This window comes from Pectinophora gossypiella, chromosome 21 (genome assembly GCF_024362695.1).
Source record: "Pectinophora gossypiella chromosome 21, ilPecGoss1.1, whole genome shotgun sequence".
Lineage (NCBI taxonomy): Eukaryota > Metazoa > Arthropoda > Insecta > Lepidoptera > Gelechiidae > Pectinophora > Pectinophora gossypiella.
In genome coordinates this window covers 9,370,259-9,394,302 of record NC_065424.1, presented here as the reverse complement: position 1 = coordinate 9,394,302, position 24,044 = coordinate 9,370,259, and the positions used below count along the sequence as shown (strand labels likewise).

The window sequence follows — 24,044 nt, the reverse complement described above, 5'->3', positions numbered from 1 at the left end:
TATGACAGTAATGTAGATATAGATTATTGGCGGCATAAATTTTACAACATCTAAAATGGGAAACATCTTAATTGGCCGATGCGGTGGTCGGTGCCAGAAAAGCTTTGCATGCACGTAAAGGGCGCGTGGCATGTGGATGCAAAATCCTTGCCATTTCTTTCTTGATGTGATGCCAATTTGGGCGCGTGGTTTAGTTATAAAGGTCAATAGCTTCTAAGGAATAGAAAGACAGGAAAAATCTGTAGGTATTACTGAAAACAGTGATGCAATAGTAAATCTACGTAAAACAGCCCTGTTTCGTCATACTACCTTTGTTTCTACAATCGGTTTTTAGGCAACATGTTATGCAAAATACTGTATTGTCGATAGAGAAAATATTTTGCATTCAATTGTACCGTATTGGGTAGGCACTTTATTCGAAAAAAAGAAGAAATATTTTTATAATCTAGAAGACTTGGTGACGTGTGGGTACTCAGTTCATCTCGCAATGGATGTATAACTTGAGCATATGTTATGCTAAGTTTTTGCTAGAACGTCATAAATTCCGGTTTAATATGTAAATATTCTTACTAGAGATCACGAACAGTCATTTTTTGCCACAATTTTGATCACAGTTTGATAAGTTTTTATAAGTTTCTATATAACTCATTCTTGAATCTTAATATTAGGTTTCTGACCTTCTCCGATACCTTTTGTTACAATCAACGACGTGACGTAAGTGCTTTTTGTTGCAATCAAATGTCATTTTGAATTCAAGTACCTAGACTTTTGCTAGATGTGAACTGTGACCATTTACTTTTGTATTGTCCGGAGCTTTTTTTTTCATGTATGTTGCTAAGTTGGAGATGGTTGGTATTTTAGTTTGGAATGTCCTGGCAAAATTCTTAAGTTCATTTTAGCAGAGATACAAGGTATTGACTTTTGTACTAAAATCTATTTCCATCCACGGCTGTGGGCAGCGCAGTTTCATAACTCGACTTTTAAAAAATTCCTAAAGTATTCCAAAGAAACTGGTCGATGACATTTCTCTTCCATTAATTTTGGAGAGCATCCAAACTTTCACGTGGTACTCGCGTGGCGGGGCAGACAGGCGTGGGCAAGACTTCCCCAACCATTACCTTTGCCATGACGACTAAATTTGTGACGTCACATTTCATAATTGTATGCTTATTTTTAAATTGGTGACGAATCTTTACCGTCTCCTTGGTTTATTTGAACACAAGTTTATTTGATTATTCATTGTCGCGTGACAGTTATTAGAGATCGCTGATGGTGTGGTTTTGGTGGTTTAAACTGTTTTTTCTGCGGTTTTCGGTGTCGGAGCTATTTTAATTATTCTGTGTCTTTTAACATTTGTAATGCGAACCGCGATTGTGCACTTTCGAGGTAATTTCAGAGGTTTTATTTATTTTTCACATGGTACAAACTTTTTTGTATGTACTGGTTATGTAGTGTAACGGTCCTATAGAAGACGGTGATATTTGAATAAATTGAGAGTGTTTGAACAGCACAACTGGTGTCCCACTTCCTACAGACTTTTGATTCTCAAAATAAAGCTCCCAGGCTAATAGAAATGTAGCGTCTGTATGTTATGTAGCAATGGAAAAACCAATGTTCTTCATGACTTGGTCGACAGCATAACGTCGCTTTATAGTGGAAGCCTTCGTACATAAGCGCATTTATGCAAAATCAGTTTGGGATGCGAATTTTGTTAACAAAACCTGGCAACAGACACTCATGTTTCATTCCAGGTAAAAAAAAATGTAGTGTCAATTTTTACATGCAATGAAATTAGCGAGTTTGTCAAGGTTGAAAAAATGCACTTACAAGGTATCGCTGGCGACGTTAATCAGTTAAAAAAATTTGAAGTAAGATGTTATCAAGTTTCCTTGACATCGGAAGGGGAGTCTGAGGTTGTCTCCAAGTAACGCTTTTTAATTAGAGATAAACTTGCGTAATATTAAGTGATGACTTCCTGACTTGTTACTTAACAGGCCAAGCGATAAGTGTCCATTGTAATGGGTGCATAACTTTTATTATCTTGTCGCCAACAAGCAAATACTCGTATAACTTTTTATCAAAGATTTTTTGAAATAATTGAATCAAATATCATACTAACGTCATTATTGACTCATCAATGAGTGAAAGAGGTTAAAATGTCATACGAACTGTTTATTTGATCGGTCGTCAAGTGATATTGCATGTAATGTTAAGTAATAAATAAACCAACAGCTTGGTAATGAATCGGACAAAAAGTAAAAATATGAAACTTAAATATGATGATCATAGCATTTCTCAAGAAACATAATTATAACTACTTTAGAAGTGTATTCTGCTGGCTAATTATAGTACAGGCATACAATAAGGAATAATACTAGTATAGGTACCTCTTTTACTACCAAAATACCAGTTTTTCTTTCAAGAAACATTGCACCGATACATGAATGCGTTTACCCCCTCAATTAGAAGTTAAGTGGGCGGACAGGTAAGCGGCTTACGTGACCGACCGAACGCACACCAACCGCAGCCGCTTAATTTTGTATAACGGCGCGTGCGCAACCGTCGAGATAACGCGTATTACACATTACATTACTGTCTGGCAACAAATACCCCGATTCAGAGGCCCTTCTAAACGACCGATGTAAATCAAATTGATATTAACATTGACTGGGATCGTTCAGTATTGACCTGGCCCGCATACAACGCAATGCCCTTACAAAGTTTCCACTGGCCTTCTTTCTTATAAACAACGATAATAAGGGCGCCCTGCTGGGACTCCCCACTTGTCCTTCAATTGGCTTTTTATATGAAATACTGCTTCTGACGCATCTTGTGGACTTCGACCGTAAGGAGGAAAAATGTTAATTTCATACTGTGGTTGTAGAAACATGAATGTTATTAACCCTCCGAATCTGAAGGTTAATTAAGTCAATCAAATTTTCTTTTGGGGCATCTCTGACACACGATTTGCATCAATTGAGGGTAGTTTTTAATTCAACTTAAGTGTAACTTGTTATTGTATCAGGCATATGCGATGCAGTTCCACGAATCGAGTTACGAAGTATCATAGAAAGTACTTCAAGCTAGGAATGTGCATAGTTATTTGTTTCTTTTTACAACATCACTCCTTAATATAAACTTACAATAACATAGATTAGCCATGTTAACATGAGATGCACGTCTCATCTGTTTATAGATGCCATCATCACATGCCATAACAGCCTACTTAAACTCAACTATGTTATTATTATCATTTTGTTTATAGTATACATATATATTGGGTTGAATAAATATCCAAATGAATGACAAATAAAGCGTGTGATCGTTACCGATTGTCTATTCCAAATGATGTATTTCATAAATTAATAGCCGTTTAAGAGTTCACAAAAAGCGTAAATTGTGATGCCTAAAACGGTGGTGCTGATAATTTATATACCTACACACGTTTTCCTGGCTTATTAACCTTTCTCTCTCTTTCTCTTAGAGCTGCGCTCTTGTCGGAGTAATCGCCATTCCTCTCTTCTTCCCGCCAAAACCTTCACCTCTCGATACGACACGACCTGCACCTTCTCTTTTATTTGTTTCATAAATGTTATCCTAGGTCTACCCCGTCCTCTCTTCCCTTCAATAACCTTATTAACCTTTACAAAGTCAAAATTGAACGCAGAAGTTTTCTTAGAAAAAATATTTTCATACTTATTCCCATCATTTTGTTTCGTGTTGACACACGTGTTGCTGCTTGAAAATGCTTTCAAGTTAATACAATGAATGTGTCATAGCAATAAGAGTTAAATTGAGTCTCATTTTTCAAGTAAACACGTGTTTTCGTTGTTTTTGAGTACATAACTTAAACAACCTATTAACGCCCTCATCAACCCTCAATGGAGCAGCGTGGTGGTGGTCTTTACTCCTTGGGTTGTGTGCAGAAACTAAAAAGTCTATTGCATTTTAATAATTTTAATAATGCAAGGCATAATATTATGTGATTGCGTTTGCAAATGGAGTCTTGAATATTATTAGATTTGCGACGATCTCTGCAAACTAGCTTGGCCTCTAAAACAAGCCATGCGGGTTTTTTTCACCGCTCTACTAGTTGGACTTTGATTTATATTCTCGTATCCTTATTAGTCATATAATACACTTATGACATTTGCGGTAAAATGCTTCGTTACGATACGTTTTAAAATTACCGTGTGAGCTGTTTAACGGAAAAACATGACTAGGTGTTTCATTCGTTTCACTATAAGTGTAATTGTAATATAACCTTTGTACCGATACGATCAATAATTGCATTATAATGTGCCTACATGAGTGTGATTAACAATCACAATGGGTTTTAAAATCAAGTAGGTACCTAATCGAATTGATTTCTTGGAAACACGACGATGGATAATAACTTAACAATTTTGATAGTACTTTTCATTCCAAATATTGTTCATCATACTATTTTAATCTGATATCTTAGATCCGGTTCCAACTCCTATTCATATCTTATACTTATCGATGTTTTATCGCGTTTTTAATACTTAGTTGTATTTTTCATAGATAACATAAGCTCATTTACACGAAGATGGCAGATATATTATTTACCTAATGCCTGAAACAATCAGTTAATAACCAATTAATGCACATAGAAACAAGTCTAGCCGGCTTTTGTTTTTTTAGCTTCATATCCCTAAAATGATACGAAGCAAAAACCCTAACACGTGTATTAAAATCAAAATGACGCAATATTACTTGTGATTTATTTTGGACTAATGATAGGTGGGCGCGAGGAGTGGAAATTTATTGTTCGAACCCTACACATCAGCAAGGGATTATAGTATTAAAAGAAGAAAATGTTGATAGATATGACGTGAGAATCTCCCTAATCTTTTAAAGTTGCAATTACTAAGCACATATCATTTTATGACGCAAGACGCAACTATGAAAACAATATGTAAAAAAGTAAACAATTTGGTAATATAACTAGGTAATCTTTATAGTTTATCGTTTCCGTTGACCTTTTCCTGACCTATTATCACAAGAGGCACTCTCGTACTATACTTGTATCACAGTCAAGGTGTGAGCACTATCATCTCTGGTGTTTGTTTATCTTATTATTCCGGGCTTCTCTTAACTAACCTGAATTTATTGACAGGTCCGGTTTTCGAGGCGATTGCCCATTTGACCTTTCAACTCGGAAAGGAAAATCGGCACAGTCCAGGTTAAGTCATATCATCATAATAATAATATGCCTGTGGCTCTGGAAACCCGCCTTATTTTCCTTTTTTTACCTTCTTAACGATGTTTTATGCACTATTATTATTAGATTCAATACATAGATTCGAAAACAAAACCGGATTTAGTACTATGAGGCCAGATTATGGATTCAAACCAACAACCTTCCTAATTGCAGGCGCACGTTCTAACCACTAGACCATCACAGCAAGGCGTGTTAAATGGTTATCTCAGTTCAAAGTTGCGACGGGTTTTATCAGCTTGACAACTAGTGTCGTCATAGCTATTAGTGTACAAACAGATTAACGTAAACTGTACTTTGGTCTTCCAGATGTAACGATTAGTTTAATCAGTATCGCTCTTTTTGCCGGCGATAATTGTAATGATACAACATTAAGACGTCAGATATTTTACTAGGTATCTGAAGTGGAGTAGGAAAAAGCACATTTTGTTTCTATGCGTTTATTTCGACCTTGTTCTGAATTACTTTCAGAGTTACCATCCAAGTAACAAAGGAAATAACCACAAAACAGATAAGGTCGGAAATAACATTCATAATTTTTCGCAAAAGAACACAAAAAATAAGAAAGTATTCGACTTGCTGCATTACCGAAGGTCACGAAACACGGCGTATTCTAATTAAAAAAGTAGATAAGGTTTTTGTTGTTGAAAATATTGTTATTAAGGCTTCAATAGTCGATCTGCGAGGTAAGGCTGCAGATAATAGTGCCGATGTAAGCCAAGGTTCCACAATCACGCCGCGATGTGGTGTTAGTCACGTACTCTAGCGGTGCAGTCGCAGTAACCACTTGCAGGAAACAGTTTTCAATCGAATGACCAATTATATCCTGCTCGAAGGACCAAAGCTTTCAAGAATCAATTAAGTGCTATCTACGTACTTAACTGAAGCTAATCTGAATCTAATCTAAAACTATTATGAGCTACAAATCTACAATCCGCCTTGTATAGTTTAACTGCAGAGCTATGAGTAGGCGGTACCCATGTGGTACTACTACTAGTGAGTAGTGACGTTCTTCCGCCTAACGACATGTAATTTTCTAATTGATCTAATCGGAACAGTACATGAGATTTAACAAGCAACCCAGATGTAATAAAGTACATTTCCGGTAGTACTTTAAGTATACAATTACGATCCATCAAGCTTCGTGCGGGCCGCACTTCGGTTTGCGAAATACTCGCGTTTCAACATTGACTTTACCTTTTACTAAATATACTTTAGTGGGCTCGAGAACATTCTGTATTTTGGCATTAGGTGTTTTATTCGAATAAGATATTGATTATGATTTTACGATTGAAACCTCTGGCAACATCTGCAGCTAATCTAAAGGGAAAGTCTATGTGCTAATTGCATTGCGATGTTTCTTATTTGTTTGTTAAGAACTTAAAAGAAGCTTTGAGTGATGAATGATCGACATTTGAATTCGTTTGAACTGAATGAGAGCGTAGTATACCTACCGCGAAAGCGCTTTTTGTCTGTCCGATGGTGACGTAAGTGAAAGTTTAAGACAGACGCTTTAGGACGGAGGAACTCTGGTTTTTAAACTCGTCAGATTTCATCCTAGCTCGCAAAACATTGTTGCGTGAGGCTGTAAACATATCTCGTTTGTACGAGGCAAGCATAAACTGGAATTTGATACAATGTGTGAGACAGTTATTAATAATGGCTCATCCCATATAAGTAATCAAGGAAGCGTCAATAACAATGCCAGGCGTACCACGGGCAAACATAAACGGTACGGAGGATATTGTGACAAACAATGAGGCGGCCGTTACCCAATGATGGCCACAAGTTGACGTCACGGCGCAAAGTCCACAGCACCAATTGGAAAGTTCAATAGAGGCAAAAAATGTTTTCGGTGGCAATTGTCGGAATTATTTATCGGCAGACAAATTAGTGTCTACAATCAACAGTAATATGATAGTAGATTTCCGTCCGATGCAAAAGATAAATCGGCAATTTTGATAATGTTGCAATGGAACTGCAGTCAAACCTATTTGTTATTATTTCGCAATCGCAATACCAATTTAGCAAAATATATTGATGATTACAAAAGTACCAGGACAGTATGAGTGGTGCGAACGTGGGAGAATTCAGAGATGATCGTATTAACCTCCTTACGCTAATAAACCCTGACACGTCTCTATTGAGTTAAATATACGGTTGGACTCTGGACTCGCGCGGACGACCTACAGCAATCGAAACCCTATCACAAGGCTGCAACGATGTTATTTTAAACGCTTTCCTTGTTTCCAAGTCGTTCTCAGAAAGAATTGTTTGGCATCAGGAGTTCTTTACGATTAAATCGTACTACTATTAGTAACCGTGCTAATACTAATAGGTGCCTGTGAATGACTAGGTTTTTCAGAATGTTGACTAAACGAAAACGAATCCGGAAAAGTTAAATGAACTTCGCCATACTTGGTTGTTACCAGGAAAACGCAGACTTTGCCCTGTATACTAAAATGAAAGTTGAACAATGAGTTTGTTTTGCGAGTGTCAATTTATTCGAAGTTCATGCATAGCGGTTTCGGTTCTTATCGATTATACGCGAACTGGTAAACAACATGAGATCTTGTAAAGATTTCAATTAATCCACTCCAGAGAGTTAAAATGTTTCAAAGCTAGGTAAACAGTAAAAACCAGGGAAGCATAAGCAGGCTGGTCAAAACTTAACCAAGGAGATTCTACGTATGTGTAGAGAGTACTAGTATAAAAAAATGCGTTGTGTTGCGCGATCACGCAGCGAGCACGTGTTCTGTAGAGAGTTCACAGCTGTTGTTGTTGGACTTTGGACCCGAGTTACAATCACCGGTGTGACGGTGCGCGTGAATAGACCGCCTTGGCGCGCCCCGATTCTGTTATTTAGGTGTTTTATCGTGCACATTTTATGGTACCACTGGTAATTACAATATTATTTTGGTTTCTGGAAGTTACTATAAATAAATTTTATCTTCTGTCCTTGTTGTAAACGGCAGGTTAATTTCCATATTTCTAAATTTATGATAAACAATTGTGAAATATTCAAAGAACAACATTTATGTTACTCGGCAGGATAGAATGTAAACAAATAAATCGACCGTTTTATGGAAAGTGTTAAAACAGGTTAAGCGAGTCGCACCTTTTCAATTAGCTCTAAATTATGTTGTTTATAGGGAGTTGCTATAGTCTCCATAGTATTTGCAGTGCTATTAAAGGGAATGGCTAGGTTGTTAATAAAGAAATTACTGGTTAAGTTATGTTAAGAGGTGTCATAAAACATCTTTGCTAGGCCTGTCCTCTAGTTTATCCAGTTGTAAATATACCAACATAACATAGCATCACGCCTGTATCCCCAAAGGGGTAGGCAGAGGTGTATAGTATTCATTCGTCGCCAGCTATGGTTAAGTCCAAATTGTAATAGGCACAAATGTACATCAAACCACGTAATATCCATTATCTATGATACAAATATGAATTTATACTCATAAAAGTCGAATTCAGTGGTTACCTAAAACCGATTTCGTGAGTGTAGTCCCCTACACTGTTTGTAAATATAGGTAGGAAACTGAAAATAATCCTTCGGATTGTCCTAGATTCATTTGGTACGGATTTGGGCGGGTGCCAGTGATGGCGGTGAAATCTTTTGGCGCCCAAAACATACAGCGAGATTCTTGTGAAATATTTGCAATCGCAAAATCATTACCAATATCAACCCTTTATTGATAAATGAGTTTATGATTAAGATACAAAGAATGTTTTTTGTTTACTTTAACATATATATTTAAGTAAATGTTGCTATTAATATCATAGGTAGATACCTAGGTACCTTTAGAGGTACCTAGATAAAGTTGCACATAACACAAAGATAGTAGGTACCTACCTATAAATATGATATCTCATAATAAGAGGATTGTTAAAACATCAATTAGGTACAGACAAACAAACCAGGAAATCCTATAAGGAAAAGAACGTAACTTGTATGTAAGGTTGCATTTCAGCCTTCTATACTTAAAACTAGGTATAATACATTGATGTAATATTTTAGTGGCAGGACGTTTCTATTGAAATCTAGCCATGTCGAAGTAGAAAGAAAAACGCAATTTAATAGTGATTGCATTTGAATTTCGAATACCTCACGAAGTACTAGCGTGAACACGCCGAGTCCAAAGTCCGCAAGGTAAGCTGTGACGTAGCCGCGAACGTGTCTTCACAATGCTTTTGTAATTCTAACATTATCTTTGTTGAACTAGACACTACACAACTATAAGACAAAGAACTGGACAGAATGAACCCTATTTGGCACTTCAATTCTAAATTTAAGGAAATTTATAAAAAATACAGAAAGCATGGGATTCAATATCTGTTGCTCCGAAGGTTTCTATGCTAAATAACATAATAAATAGAAAGCATTTAAACTAGGTATATGCTGGCAGTGTTATAAAACTAGATAAAAATATACATTATTAAGTAGCAAACACAACCATATTGAATTATTAACATTTAATGAACATGCAAGAAATAGGTATAAACATTTCATAAAACAAACATCTGCGATGCTCGCTTACCTTTTCGAGGCACTCCTGTCCAATGGCATTGGGGTCCACCTTGACTTCCAAAATCACAGAATTCGGCTGACTAACTAACCACATCTTGGACAAAATTTTTGTACTTCAAAATTATTTTTTGAAACGAAAAAGGTCGCAGGTTATTTCTTCGAATTCAACCGAACACTTGTTTATTGTTTATCTCACTCGCGTCAAAAATTTGTTTAAAAATGTCTTTCTTAATTCGCTCTGTGCAATGTTTATCGCGTATTCTTTGTGGAAGTAAAACTGTGAATACTTCACGACGGCCATACTATGATAAGTTTGCCACCGAAATGATAAAGAAAACAGTGACGTGACGCTGTACGGGGGGCGCGGACTCAGCTGCGTCGGTCGCGTTCTACAACGCAAATAACTCGTGTTATACAATCTCCATTGCCTTATGAACAAAGTGTTTCAATATTGTCTCCGCGCAAATACGTCAATGTAAAACGATTGAAGCGATTGCAATATTATTTGCATAGGGAGCGCCGTACGCAGGTAGATCCTTCGTTTCATTTTTTCGCATGATAGAGAAAAGGATGGAATGAAACTTGTAGTAACGGCTCCCAAATCCCCCTTCCCCTTAGGTCACGGAGTTAATCCATTTGATGTTTGTTATTATTAACAGTTCGAATTGATTTTATAATATATTGATTTTATATATTAAAGGAATTTTGAATGATGTCAGAAAATAATAAAAAGACATTTTCTATGTTAGACAATATATTTAACCGTCTTTGATCTCATTTTGCACATTTTAATTTTCGCGCATTTTCTATGCGTTTTGTTATTGTAAAACAGTCGTTTGATGTCATTAAGTACTTTCGTTATAAGATTATTAAAAATGTGTTTTATTTGTGAAATAGATTTATTTAATACACATTAATTATTATATTTATGCAACTAAATATTGATGAAGTCGGTAAAAAAGGAATAATTATAAAAGGATTTGTGCCATTGCGTAAATTAAAAACATTTTATGACATTTATCAAGCGCCATCTATTAGCAATTCTAGATATTAAAAACACTTCAGTATTCCGATTCACACAGACATTTCAATATAATTAGATTTTGAACTCGCCACTACTTATAATAGCAAATAAATCATCCGTAATTTTACGTACCAAATACTGTGAAAAGCTACGTATAACGTTATTTAATGACAAAATTTGTAAGAAAAAATGTTACTTAGTTTGTCATTTCGTTTCTTTTTACGCAGACTTTCGAAGCACGAGCCGACGACAGCGGCAATCGTGACAACATGGCGGTACTAAACTAATCATATGACTTTCGTCACATCGCACTTCTTCGTTTATTGATTCGTGTCTTGGGCTCGATTCTCGCTTGACATAGTTTTTGTGTTTCTCAATTATGGCGAGTCAGACACAGGGGATCCAGCAGCTTTTGGCTGCTGAAAAGCGCGCGGCCGAGAAAGTAGCAGAGGCGAGAAAGCGTAAGTGAAAAAATTCCAATTTTTACTGCGTAGGTACTCCTCCCTTCCTCCCATGCACATATTATGTATCTTCGTTTTTCACCATTTAGTTTTTAGAAACAGTTTCCAAAGAGCCTTATTAGTGTAAGATTTTACAAAGGCCAATGAAAGTTCTAAGATTTCTTGTAAAATTCTCCCAATTTTCAATGGTCACATGATGTTACTTGCTTGACCCTGGTATATTGCTGAAACTGCAGATAACCAGTTTTGATGCTATATCTCCCCTCCATAGTGGGAGATCCAGTAAAACAGCTCTAAATAACTCAGTATGCAGTACTAACATCTCTATTTGGTAGATACTTATGACAATTAGTGTGATATGTACAAAGATGAACTAAGTACCTACTTGTAGCAATAAAATTATCTCCTTATCAATGCTAGGAGTCTCCCTTTTAAGAGTTTGCAACTATTATTATATAATCTGGGTATAAGTACTGTAAGGTGTGCGCTTTAAACTTTCCTGTAGGAAAATTAATTGATAAGTATCTTACTTCTGACAGCACATACTTTAATTATATGTCTTTTGAAATTGCAATCTAGTAATCTTATTAGCAGATCGCTTGATTGGCGTGATACAAATTGTAGTATAAAAGATACCTATTCGTTCAAGTAAATATCCTATTATCTCCTTTCGTATTTGCATAATGGATCGAATAAGAAACTCCCATTGTACCACCCTATTGTAACTTGAAAATATAGTAACTTGTCACATGACTTCATGCACTGATTACTGTAATTGTGACAGAAGTTTTGGGTATCCAAAATCTTTCTTTTCTTTAGTATTGCCTATAGTTATGACTATATTTAATACCATTCCCTTTGTCATGCTTTATGCTTTTTTAATCTGGTTTGGATGACTCAACAATAAATTGTATGTATAAAAAGATTGTACAAATGTATTTTATATGACAATCAGCTGATTTACCTGTCCCTATGCAGTGTATCTATAAATATACTTTACATGTTCATTCCATAGGTTATTTTACAACCTAGTCAAATGAGATACTTTCTATGAAATGTGAAATTGAAAATTGTCTATTGAATTTGTATGGAAAAGTCAATAAAAGGGGTCAATGACCATACTCATTATTACTTTTGAAAATAAAATTAGAATAGGTATCTTGTTCTTTCTCTACTTCTTTTACTTTTTTTATTATAGAACTTGTAAAAGTATAATGGACAGTATGAAACCCAATTTTATTTAATTCCGAAAGGGTTAATTATTTGTGTTCAAAGAAAAGCAATTTCAATACAAAATTTGAATCTTGGCTCGGGTTCTAACACCACTAAAATCAAACTCATAAGTCTGAGCCATGTTTGGATCATAAATAATAGATATCATGTTGTTTCTAGGATTTGTGCCCTATTAATAGAAATAGGTTTGCCCCCTATTACGCTGGTGAGGATTGGATGTATATACTATATAGATGTATATACTATACGAGGGAGCTCGGTGGCGCAGCGGTTAACGCGCTCGGTCTGCGATTGTTGAAGTAAAGCAACTTTCGCAGAGGCCGGTCATAGGATGGGTGACCACAAAAAAAGTTTTCATCTCGAGCTCCTCCGTGCTTCGGAAGGCACGTTAAGCCGTTGGTCCCGGCTGCATTAGCAGTCGTTAATAACCATCAATCCGCACTGGGCCCGCGTGATGGTTTAAGGCCCGATCTCCCTATCCATCCATAGGGAAGGCCCGTGCCCCAGTAGTGGGGACGTTAATGGGCTGATGATGATGACTATACATAGAGATGTATAGTAGTAACCTAGTTATGTAAAAAAAAAAAGATAATTAGTTAAACATATTCTTATATTATACACTGTCAGTTCACTATACATATGTAAAAACTTGTCAGAAATAAAGGTTTATATTATTATTAACCTTATGTTACCTTGGTAAATAAATATACGTAGGTTATCCTCCTGTCCTTTTCCCACTCTAGGTGTGGTCGGCAATGTATTTGTTTCTGTGAGTCGTCATTTCAGTACTCACACCTTTCACACACATATCCTTTACAAAATCCTTCCACATTCATACTCATAACTTTCCTCATTATATATGCCTTTCATCCGTCCTCATTACATGCCCATACTTGCTCAACAATTTCTCAGTGATCAGCATAACTTTCAGTTATTTTTTTTTATTTATATATTTATTATTATTACAAGTTCTTATAGCTAATTTACACCACTATCCAAAACAGACCCAAAAGAGCGTGTTAACGCGATAAATTGTTTTTAATGCAGTGTTACAGTAGCAACCCAAAAAGACCGAAGCCTGTGATAGGGTTAGCTACAAATTTCGTCTTAAAACAATGACATAAATATACATATTCAGTAGGTAGACAGCGCGGCGTAATTTTAATACAAATTAAATATAGGTATTTTTAAAAAACGATATGTTATTTGCTTTCTCATCTTATCTAGCCTATTCAATCCCACTGTTGGGCAAAGGCATCCCCTTCATTTATTTATTTTGCTTTCTTTATTTCAGGAAAAGCGAAACGCCTAAAGCAGGCCAAGGAGGAGGCTCAGGATGAGGTGGAGAAGTACAGACAGGAGCGCGAGAGGCAGTTCAAGGAGTTCGAGGCCAAGGTTGGTGCAGGGGCATTGCACTCTCAAATACTCATGTTTTCCAGTACTCCATACCACACTTTAAAATAGAAAAGTCTTCAAAGTTCCATGATATCCTCTTAAGACCGAGATATCCAGACGCAATAGTTAAACAATGGGGTTTGGATTTATAAAGAACATTCGGTCTTAGGAGGATAAAGTAATAATAGTCACTGTGGTCCTGAGGTACACTGGCTTCCTTCTGAAGCGGAGGGCGCTGGTTCGAACCTTGGTACTGGACTTGCATCACTCATTTATTCATATAAGTGCAGTTGTCACTAATAACTCCATTGTCTCAACCATTATAGACGGCCATTAGGCTCACTACCTATCACGTTGGTCAACGCGAAGCATGCTAGTCTAGCATTGGGATGATGAAACAAATAAGTTTTGATGAAGCACTTGCCTATTGTCATGCCTATCTTTCACATCATCGAAAAGGCACATTGCTTGCAGGGTGGTAATCATATAAAGCTATGTATTACATAACTTCATTATTATACCCTCTCCTTGCCAGCTATGTCTAAGTCCCCATTTTTTTAACGGATCGAGGGGGGGAGTGTAAATTTCATTGTTAAAGGTTTTTACGTTCAGTTTCTCATGTGTTATTGTTTCCCATCAGCACATGGGTACGAGGGAAGGCGTGGCAGCCAAGATCGAAGCCGAGACCAAGGTCAAGATTGAGGAGATGAACAGAATGGTCCAGCAACAACAGGAGGGAGTAAGTTGATACATTACCATTATTAACAGCCTCCATGGTCCTGCGGTTGACCGTCGGGTACACAATCCGGCTGTGGGTTCGAACCCCGGTAGGGACTATCACAAAAAGCACTTTGTGAGCCCTAGTTTGATTAGGACATTCCAGGCTGATCACTTGATTGTCCGAAAGTTAAACTTGCCGATGTAAGTACGTTGTAATTACGAGTTTAATTACATTTCAAATTTGAATTTGGAACATTATTTAAAACCGTTTATGAACCATACTACGAAACATAAACTTGCGAGGTGTGAATCTTCACACCTCGAAAAATCTTTTTTTCATGAGAAGTTTAGGTATATGGTGACAGGCCCAGATCACTCATAGTTCATGTTCATAGTTCTAGATAGTTCATGTTGGAAAGAATGCAATCACTTTGTTGGCTTAGTTGATATAGTCTACAAGGAATATTAGAAGTACTAACTGAACTCACTAACAATATCTTCTTTTTCTAGGTGATCAAAGATATCCTCAACCTGGTATACGACATCAAGCCCGAGCTGCACATCAACTACCGCATCAAGTAAACTCAACGCCAGTTACTAAGTCGTCGCGTTACTCCATAAGATGGCGTGACTATAGCGTTTATTGTTATGGTTATAACCTTAAAATATTCGGTAGGCTTAGCGCGGCAATTGTTAGTTAGCGCCTTGAGAACATACCTGTGTCCGCGCTCACATTGCTTCTATACACATCTTGAATAAACTTAAACAATTTGTTTATTATCGAACTTTGAAGCTTTTCCACGTGACGCCATTTTCCTCTCACGTTTGTTTTCAAGGCGCGAACCGACGCCATTTTGTCAATTTGACAACAAAAAACGCGGGAATAACAGCTGTAAATATAAGAACGCTTGATTTTTGCCCTATTTTAATTGAAATATTTAAATAATCAACGACGAATTGTTAGAGAATCAGCTCGATATCATTCCATTTGATAACACCTGAAGATCCGCTTGAGAACACAATTAAAAATAAATAAACTATACTCTAAAATTGTACGTTATATTCAGTGTTGTATGTTGAATAGAAATACATAATGTTTGAGAAATGATATTTTTAATGTTTTTATTTTATCTTGTTACAAAGTAGTCAGATGGAAGTTGGTCTGTACAGTATTAGAGGAAATATATTATTGATGTAATTCCAAACTATTGTTTCATTGTGTAGATGATAGTAGAAGCTTCTGAGGTGAGGGTTGGACGGATGAAACTGCTACGATCAGCCAGTTTCACTTTATACTGTTTTTAATCTGTAAAATAATTGTTAGTAAACAAATAGTTAAATTACTATATTTTTTACAAATTAAGTGCAGTTTTCGCTAACACAGTTGCCTCGACCATTATAGACGGCGATGCGTATGGCTCACCAGCTATCATGTTGGTCTATTAGAAAGATAGATGAAGCGTGGGTACTTGATTCATCTTGCGATGGATGTAAGTTCAGTACAGTAAAGTTTAAAGTTTCATTGTACGTAATCTATTGTATAATTTATTTATCAATATTCTATAACTATCTAATAGATACAGGACAATGGTGCTAATTCCTGTAGACACCATCTAATTTAAATTTAAGATCTGTTATTTTCTTATCCGCCGAAAAGGAAAGAGACGGGTAATCGACAAGCATACAATTTATGGAACACACGTCAATTTTAGGCACAAATCTAAAACAACCCTATAAAAAAATTACATTGGCTAATAACCGCACTGGGCCCGCGTGGTGGTTTAAGGCCCGATCTCCCTATCTATCCATAGGGAAGGCCCGTGCCCCAGCAGTGGGGTCTTTAATGGTCTGGTTATATGATGGCTAATAACCCGACAGAATTAATAGCACACATCAAACGGTTTGGTCAGCTGATAGGCAACACTACAAGGGCTTGCTGCCTCACCGTGGTTTGGGCTCGTTGAGGTCGTCGAGCCAGGGCGACAGCGCTCCAACAGACGTGAAGACGGCGGGCTGGTCCGGCTGGTCGCAGCGCTTGGACGAATACGACAGGATGCCCACCAGCACGCCATCCAGGATCGCCGGGCCGCCCGCGTCGTGCTGAAGGTCCACAATGCATTTGTCGACTTTGCTATACAGGGTGTTAGTGACACCCTAACGAATACTGAGGGGGATGATTCTGAGTTGATATCAAGTGGAATTTTTCGTCGCAAAAGTATGTAACGGAATATAATTAAAAACAAAACACTAACATTTTCATGAATTTTCCGACAGGAAAATCCACTTGATATCAACTCAGAATCATGGTCTGAATTATCCCCCTCAGTATTCGTTACAGTGTGACTAACTATCCTGTAGGTAAGTATAGTAGTTTTAGGAGTCCAGACACGTACGCAGTATTCTATGATGCAGGCCTCCACCTCATAGTCATGGTCAAAATAACGAAATAGAAATCAGTTGAAAAGTAATAATTAAGTAACGGAATAAAATAACTATATATTTTTTTTCAAATGATTATTAAGTATTAAATTTATATGTGAGTGAGTGCGTGCGTGCGTGAGGGTATGTGTGTGTGTGTGTGTGAATGTACCTACACCTACGAATGTAACTACCTTTTTTTGAGTGTTTGAGCTATGTTTTTTTTTTATTACTAGCCTGGATTTTCCCAGCCGCCAGCCAGCGGGCAAAGGCCTCCCCTCTGAGCTTCTATTTCTTGAGCTTATGTTACGTAAATTCTCACATAATAGGTAATTGAGAATATGTCACAAGTAGATAGGTATATATATCAAGTTTTTACCGGTGGTTTCCCCTTATACGGCAGGACTAGTAGAGGCAGGTGTGATTTCCTTTTCTGCAAAGGCATACTTACGTCGAATATCTACTAGATAACTATATCTTCATCACTAATTTAAGGGCCATGCTCTTCTCGATGTAGCATTGTCCATGCTACTTTCTTAGAGAAAAATAGGGCAGTGGTTTCTTTCTTGCCTTCCACCTCGCAGTATGTCGGACGCGAGTGGGATGGCGCCCAGAGTAGTCTATCTCAAAGCCCAACTACATTTTTCATTAATAGCTCGACGAAGAACCAGACTTACATTGCAGACGTTCTTAGGTAGAGTTATGTATCCAGCACAGAAGTTAGTGCGTGTCAGGAGAACTCTGTGAAAGAAACATTGAGTTCTGCGTGGTTAAAAAGGCCACATTGAAGCATTTTTTTTTTAAATTATGCAATGTGATATTAGCGCATATAAAAGTAAATGCGCAAATTCCGATCCGAGTCCGTTAAATGATGGATCCGAACTTAGGTACTAAGTACTTATATTTACACTAAGTAAGTAATTTTCTACTGTCCGTCATTCTCGGACTAGAATCGGATAAACAATCAGAAATAATTTATTCGCTTAGGATAGGTAGGTACAGAGTCACAATTATTGCTCAGTATAGTAATCATGACACCAGGGGTGATGAGATCGATCGGTGAATTGCTTCGACACGAGAGAAGATGTCAATTATGCTTAAAATGGGTGAATTTAATCGTAGCAACCGAACTCGTCGAGACTATTGTAGCGGAACTAGTTGGCCACCTAGTTCCGCTCACATGCAACAGATGGCGCCACATTCTTCAAGCGGTCGTGAAACGCGGTATCGAAGTTTACACAGCAAGACGCATATATACAACTTCCAACACAACACTGTCGGATCGTCGATCCCTAGTCACACTACCAACTTGTGACTAGCGGGGTACTATGCTCAGTTCGGTACCCCGAAAACATCCTTTGGCGGCAGCACACCCTCGCCGCCAAACTATCATGTATGTACAGTGACGTTTAATTAAGTAGGTTAATAAATCTTCTTCTAGTAACCCTGGTTTCAGTTACTAGAAGTAATTTTTGTTATATTTCCTCCGGGATTCGAACCCGGCACCTCCGGATCGTGAGCCTAACGCTCAACCACTGGACCACGGAGGCCGTTAAATGGGTTAATTTAATCGTAGCAACCGACCTTGCCAACACCAATGTAGGTGCAGTGACTTTTAATAAGTAGGTTAATTATATAGTTTGAAATTATAATAAACAAACAATAAACATACTTTCCATAGATCTGCTGGCAGTCGGAGAAGTCATACACCGGCAATTCCACCTTTTGTAACAGCACAGACCCACCTGTGCCTCCTCCACCCTGGGTGAATATTTATATGTTATATTGAGTATTGAGAATACATTTTAGATTTAAGTCAATTTCTGTGGTGTCTATGTGAATGAGGTTGAAACACATAATACCGGGTTCTTACCGCGTATCTAAATATATAAAAGGAGAAACTGACTGACTCACTGACTGACATATCAACGCACAGCCTAAACGGCTAAACGTAGGCACTTGAACTTTGGAAGGGACGTAGCTTAGGTACCGTAGAGGTGCACTAAGAAAGAAATTCCTGAAATTCCCACGGGAACGAGAATTAGCGGGAAAATCCTTTTGTATGAAAAATCTAAACCACTTAAGTTAGACGCTTGAAATTTGGCATGCAGGTACCTTAGTAAACTTAAAGCTTAGTTGCAACAGGATATTGCAAAATTCCCACGGGAACGGGAGTTAGCGGGAAAAAACATTTGTATGAAAAATCTAAACTGCGTAAAATATGAGTAGATGTTTTCAATCTAGCATGCATGCATACCTTAGTAAATATAAAGTTTAGTTATAGCTGTATTTTGAAAAATGGGCGTTAGCGGGAAAAAATGTTGTATCATAAAATCTAAACTGCATAAGTTAGATGCTTGACATGCACTCCGACACACAAAAGCTAGCTAGGGTCAACAATTAGTCGGATTGTCATTCAATCTATGATTCTTGATCGTTTTTGATTGATATCATTTGTGGTTTCAGCAATATGCTCGTCCCTTATTACATAGCTGGCTAGGACTGGGTATATAGTATACACGTCTGCCTACCCCATCAGAGATACAGGCGTGATTCCATGTGATCCTTACCAGCACAGAGCCCCATCCAAGGAATACGACGGTATTATCAACAGCAATGGCATTTTCTCGGGCGTACGGTGTCTTGGTTACGAAGTAGGGCTCCCGAGTCTCGAAGGTCAGGTTTTTATGGAGCTGCAGCACGGCTGCGTTGAACTCCAGGGTCGACGGCTTGTAGTTTGGATGGAAGGTGATGCCCACTACCTGAAAACATCGTCAAAAATCAAATCAAAGATGATCAGATAACACTTTTTGAAAGCACACCCCGAAAAATCCTACGTAGCGCATTTCTTGGGAATGTGGGTTTCTTCATGATGTTTTCCTTTGTTCCTTCATCACTGAGCACGTGATAATATTCAAACATAAGTTCGAAAAATTCGTATATTTAAATTTTATTCTAAAATAAAAATAAATAAATCTACCCTATTATATGATGTAGTAGGTACCTTCAACACTTCCCCTCCAGCAGTAGCGTTGGTGGATCCTACTCTGACGGTAAGCATCTTGACATACTCGCGGAAGAAGCGGTTGTTGTATTGCCTGCCGAGAAGAATATCATAGAAGAACATCTAAAAGTAGTAACCAGGAGCAACTGCATAACGTGGCTTCTGAAGCAGCCAAACTAAGGATAGTCGCACATAGTGATTTTTTGTAAGACGTGTCCGATTTCTATCTGTCAAGATGACGCCTCCGCACTACAGCTCCTTGATGAGCACTGCAATCAGGGAAGTATTCAGGATGTGAACTCGTTTTTATAATTCGTAAAATGTATCTCATTTAGCTAGAGGTCTAATCGTGTCTCTCCAGAAACTCTCGAAATATCTCAAATGTCAATCTTTAAAAATTTCGAAATCTCTAAAATATCGAAATCTAATATCTTGAAATCTATAAAATCTTGAAATCTTTAACATCTCGAAATCTCTATAATCTCGAAATCTCTAAAATCTCGATAGGTTAAAATTAAGTCTAAACTGAGTTATACGAACACCTCCAGGGTTGTCAATTATCATCTAGCCTAATTGTAAGAAGCCAGTACTAACAGTTGCAGACAATGCGCAGCGGTGAGGACTCTATCGCGGTCGATGATGACGCCGCCGCACCACAGCTCCTTGTTGACGAGCACCGCAGCCAGAAATGGGTACTCGTCGATGGACGCGCGCTCGTCAGGGTTGTAGATGCGTCGGAAGCGAGGGTTGAGAGGAGGGTAGACTGCTGTTGCTGTTGGTATGGGATGGATCTAAGTAGACTGAACAGATAAGGTAGATTTTTCATAAAAACAAACGGTCAAAAGGAGGTCAAGAGTACTCTAAAGCCTCGAAACCGACAAGCATGACGTCTTTGATGAGAGTGGAAGAACCGAAGGTGGTGTATCAGAATTCCGTGTTTTTGCTTACTCCAACGGGAAATACACGCGATCTTATGTGGATGTGTGGTGTATGCGCACATCAACAGTTTATCGTATCCACTGTTGAAGACAGGCCTCCTCACAATTCAACCGGAGTATGTAGTATAGTCCACTACTTTGTCCACTACGCTTAAATTTGCGATATTTTATTTAAATTCATAGTTTATCCGGTTCGGTTTATTAGGGATTTAGTCAAGTACTTACTAAAATAAAAATAAGTTTGTAAATGCATCACATGTTTAATTTCCAAAAAGAAAAATACAAAATATAAGTGTCTAATTATAAAGTTATGCAGAATAAACAATTCCAAATATAAAGTAATAATTTTTCTTTTTCGAAATTAACATTTCTTTTTAGCTAATCTACTTAAAATATTTACTTAAAACATTTTTTAGCTGTTGTAGTTAAGTTTTAAAGATTATGCACAGGACCGAGAATGGTGTAAAATAGAGGACTATTGATAGCCTGCAGTCGATAGATGATCTTAATCAGGTAAGGTGATTCTCACAACGACCATGTATGTGGTTGGCGGTGAAGCGGGTGGCAAGGGCGTATTGACATGTGTGTAATCTGCTGATGCCTAACATATGAACATCGCCTCAATGCGCGGTGCTACACTATAAAACGCGTGTGAGAATCGCCTAAGTTCCGAAGGTTTAACTTCTATTCTTTAATCAATCGACTTACCTACCTGAATCTTCCTCAAATTAGCAGCCAATTTGAAGAAATTTAGCACATCGTTGAGATTATTCAATTTTATAACATGTGATTTATCATCACTTTGGGGTTGAGTATAGGCCCCTGTGGTATAGGTTCCTATTGAGACGGCGATTTGAGGTATGCCTTTACCCATTCCTTGGGTAGTAGGTTTCATGTAGAAATAGCTTGTAGACGAAGAACTGATTCCTGTCAAATTAGTCACGGAATTATTTGCGCGGATTTTCGAATTCTTCGAGGCAATTGACTTTATTGTCGTACTCATCGGACGCGAATATTTCGGTGTTCCCGTCAAGTCATAATATTTTTTATTTTTACGTTTCTTCATCAGCATCTTATTTTTTTTGTTAATAAGACTCTTTTTCTTAGGTTTATCTTTGAGTTTTATCGTTGTGACTTCTTCAGTAATATCGGATATATCTACATTAGGGATGGCGCTAAAATTAGCCGGACCTTTTACGGAAGTTTGTACAGATGTTGATAATTGTTTAGGAGTAGTTTTTTTAGATTTAGCGAATTGCTTGGGAGCTACATTTTTCACTGCAGGGTCTGGATTAAGAGGATCATCGGGTATATCGATGAAGAAGATGGTAGACCTGGCAATTGTGGTGGGTTTTGGGTATATATTAATTTTGGTGCTTGAAGACGTGGGAACGTGGGGTGGGACTGAGTTATCCTTACTGGTGGTAGTTGGAGTCGTGGTAGTGGTGGTGGTGGGGGGATCAGCTCTGCGCTTCGGAATGTCGATCGGGAGTCCTTCGTACTGCCATTCTTTCTTCTGACTGCGCCGGCCGTTTCGCGTCCTGTCTGGTACGGCTGAGGAAGATTGAAATATTATTTTGAGAGCGTTATTTTATTACAAACTTCGGCACCAGAAATGCTGTTATAGTGACATCTCTATTTTTTGTCACGGAAAGTAGGTAGATGTATAAAATGAACTTTCGTTAACTGTGAGCTTTGATGTAGGTATAATTATGTTACTAGAAGTATAGTCATTGATTGTAGGTGTTTTTTCAGTGGTTTAAGATGATTTCATATAATGCGGTATAAAACAGTAAATTATTTATTTTGTGATAATATTAATTTTATTGTTTTTGTGGTGGGACATAAAAAGACGTTTATCATAGCCTGATGAATTATACCTGTCAGAATGAGTCTGGTTACTAATGTCAAAATATGGTCTAATGTGAGCGAGCTCACAAGAAAATTCGAAGTTAAGTATGTAAATTCAGTCTTATTGCCGCTTATGTAACTAAGTAACTTTGCCAACTCCTGTAATCAATTTCTGATTTGCCGTCCATGTATTTTCACAGGTTGAGATAATTTCCACTTGATGTGAGTTGCGAAATACGTTGGAACTATCGAGCAATCGAAACTAGGTCTTATCAGAATAGTTACCTGTAAAATCAGCATGCTCACTAGATGTAGAATCAGATGAGGCATCACTGGCATCATCTCTGTGGCAATTTACAAATAGTAATGCATTCAGGAACAATATCACAGCGGCCATTTTGTGAACTCCCGCCATCTTGTTAAACTTTTAAAAAAGTAATTTGAATAAACAATGTTGCGGGAGATTGAGAATTATAATGCGAATAACATATTTTATTTGTGTAAGTAAGTAACAAATAAAAACACCGATAACGGAAGTAATAGAAAATTTATTTTGAAATTGTAAAAGTACAAATATATAACATTACGTACCTACAGGGGAAAGGTATTTTATCGTACACAATGAGGTGGGTATTTTAATGTAAAGACTTTGAGAATATCACAGAGATTTCAAAGAGTTTTTAGCGTTGGAAGGTCCGTGGTTTTAATGCCATCCTTTGCCTAAGGCGAGACTGTTCCACCCCCAGCCGCCCCAGGAAGGCCAGGCTGAGACCCTGGTGACCACGGGGGCATGGATCACGGGGGCATGGACCACGGGGGCTACGACCACATGCGGGACGACCACGCGTGGGATGGTCACGCCATGGTTGACCACGCTCGAGCTCACTGATACTGCTGAAGGGAGCAGCAGAGGGGACGCTGCAAAATAAAAAAGAAATGTTTAATATAAATCGAAGAACAGTAACTTTACTATCAGCTTTTTTTATTTTTACGTTTCTTCATCAGCATCTTATTTTTTTTGTTAATAAGATTCCTTTTCTTAGGTTTATCTTTGAGTTTTATCGTTGTGACTTCTTCAGTAATATCGGATATATCTACATTAGGGATGGCGCTAAAATTGGCCGGACCTTTTACGGAAGAGAGTGCAGACTGTCAGCACATGATAAGAATGAGATTTTTTTATGGAGTGTCCGGTAAATGACAAGATACCTACTAGGCTGTATA

The 24,044-nt window shown here is 37.6% G+C and overlaps 3 protein-coding genes across 3 annotated transcripts in view; 1 reads left to right on the top strand and 2 right to left on the bottom strand.

Annotated features, from left to right (window-relative positions):
* Nucleotides 1-10,118, bottom strand: part of LOC126376567 (E3 ubiquitin-protein ligase MYLIP) — a 28,654-nt gene extending 18,536 nt beyond the window's left edge. Inside the window, exon 1 of the mRNA XM_050024045.1 lies at nt 9,787-10,118. Coding sequence (XP_049880002.1) covers nt 9,787-9,870 — 84 coding nt within the window. The 5' untranslated portion in view covers nt 9,871-10,118. The remainder of the gene's footprint in view (nt 1-9,786) is intronic.
* A 965-nt stretch (nt 10,119-11,083) lies between these two features.
* LOC126376737 (V-type proton ATPase subunit G) lies at nt 11,084-15,814 on the top strand. The gene is made up of 4 exons (XM_050024300.1): nt 11,084-11,261; nt 13,789-13,889; nt 14,530-14,628; nt 15,120-15,814. The coding sequence occupies exons 1-4, from the start codon at nt 11,180-11,182 to the stop codon at nt 15,189-15,191; spliced, it is 354 nt and encodes a 117-aa protein (XP_049880257.1). The 5' UTR covers nt 11,084-11,179; the 3' UTR covers nt 15,192-15,814.
* A 736-nt stretch (nt 15,815-16,550) lies between these two features.
* LOC126376849 (trypsin-7-like) lies at nt 16,551-23,235 on the bottom strand. Its single transcript, XM_050024400.1, has 8 exons — nt 23,106-23,235; nt 22,389-22,523; nt 20,626-20,803; nt 20,032-20,125; nt 19,598-19,789; nt 18,700-18,788; nt 17,705-17,768; nt 16,551-16,709 (listed from the first exon to the last, which is right to left on the bottom strand). The coding sequence occupies exons 1-8, from the start codon at nt 23,233-23,235 to the stop codon at nt 16,551-16,553; spliced, it is 1,041 nt and encodes a 346-aa protein (XP_049880357.1).
* Nucleotides 23,236-24,044: the final 809 nt, after the last annotated feature.

What these genes read in the sequence shown, in the direction of transcription:
- LOC126376737 (XM_050024300.1), top strand. Translation starts at nt 11,180, where the DNA reads ATGGCGAGTCAGACACAGGGGATCCAGCAGCTTTTGGCTGCTGAAAAG. An exon ending in AGTAGCAGAGGCGAGAAAGC is followed by an intron (nt 11,262 to 13,788) that starts GTAAGTGAAAAA and finishes TCTTTATTTCAG; the next exon opens with GAAAAGCGAAACGCCTAAAG. An exon ending in TCCAGCAACAACAGGAGGGA is followed by an intron (nt 14,629 to 15,119) that starts GTAAGTTGATAC and finishes TTCTTTTTCTAG; the next exon opens with GTGATCAAAGATATCCTCAA.
- LOC126376849 (XM_050024400.1), bottom strand. Translation starts at nt 23,235, where the DNA reads ATGGCGGGAGTTCACAAAATGGCCGCTGTGATATTGTTCCTGAATGCA. An exon ending in TGAGCATGCTGATTTTACAG is followed by an intron (nt 22,524 to 23,105) that starts GTAACTATTCTG and finishes AATCTTCCTCAG; the next exon opens with CCGTACCAGACAGGACGCGA. An exon ending in GCTGCGCATTGTCTGCAACT is followed by an intron (nt 20,126 to 20,625) that starts GTTAGTACTGGC and finishes TCTTCTCGGCAG; the next exon opens with GCAATACAACAACCGCTTCT.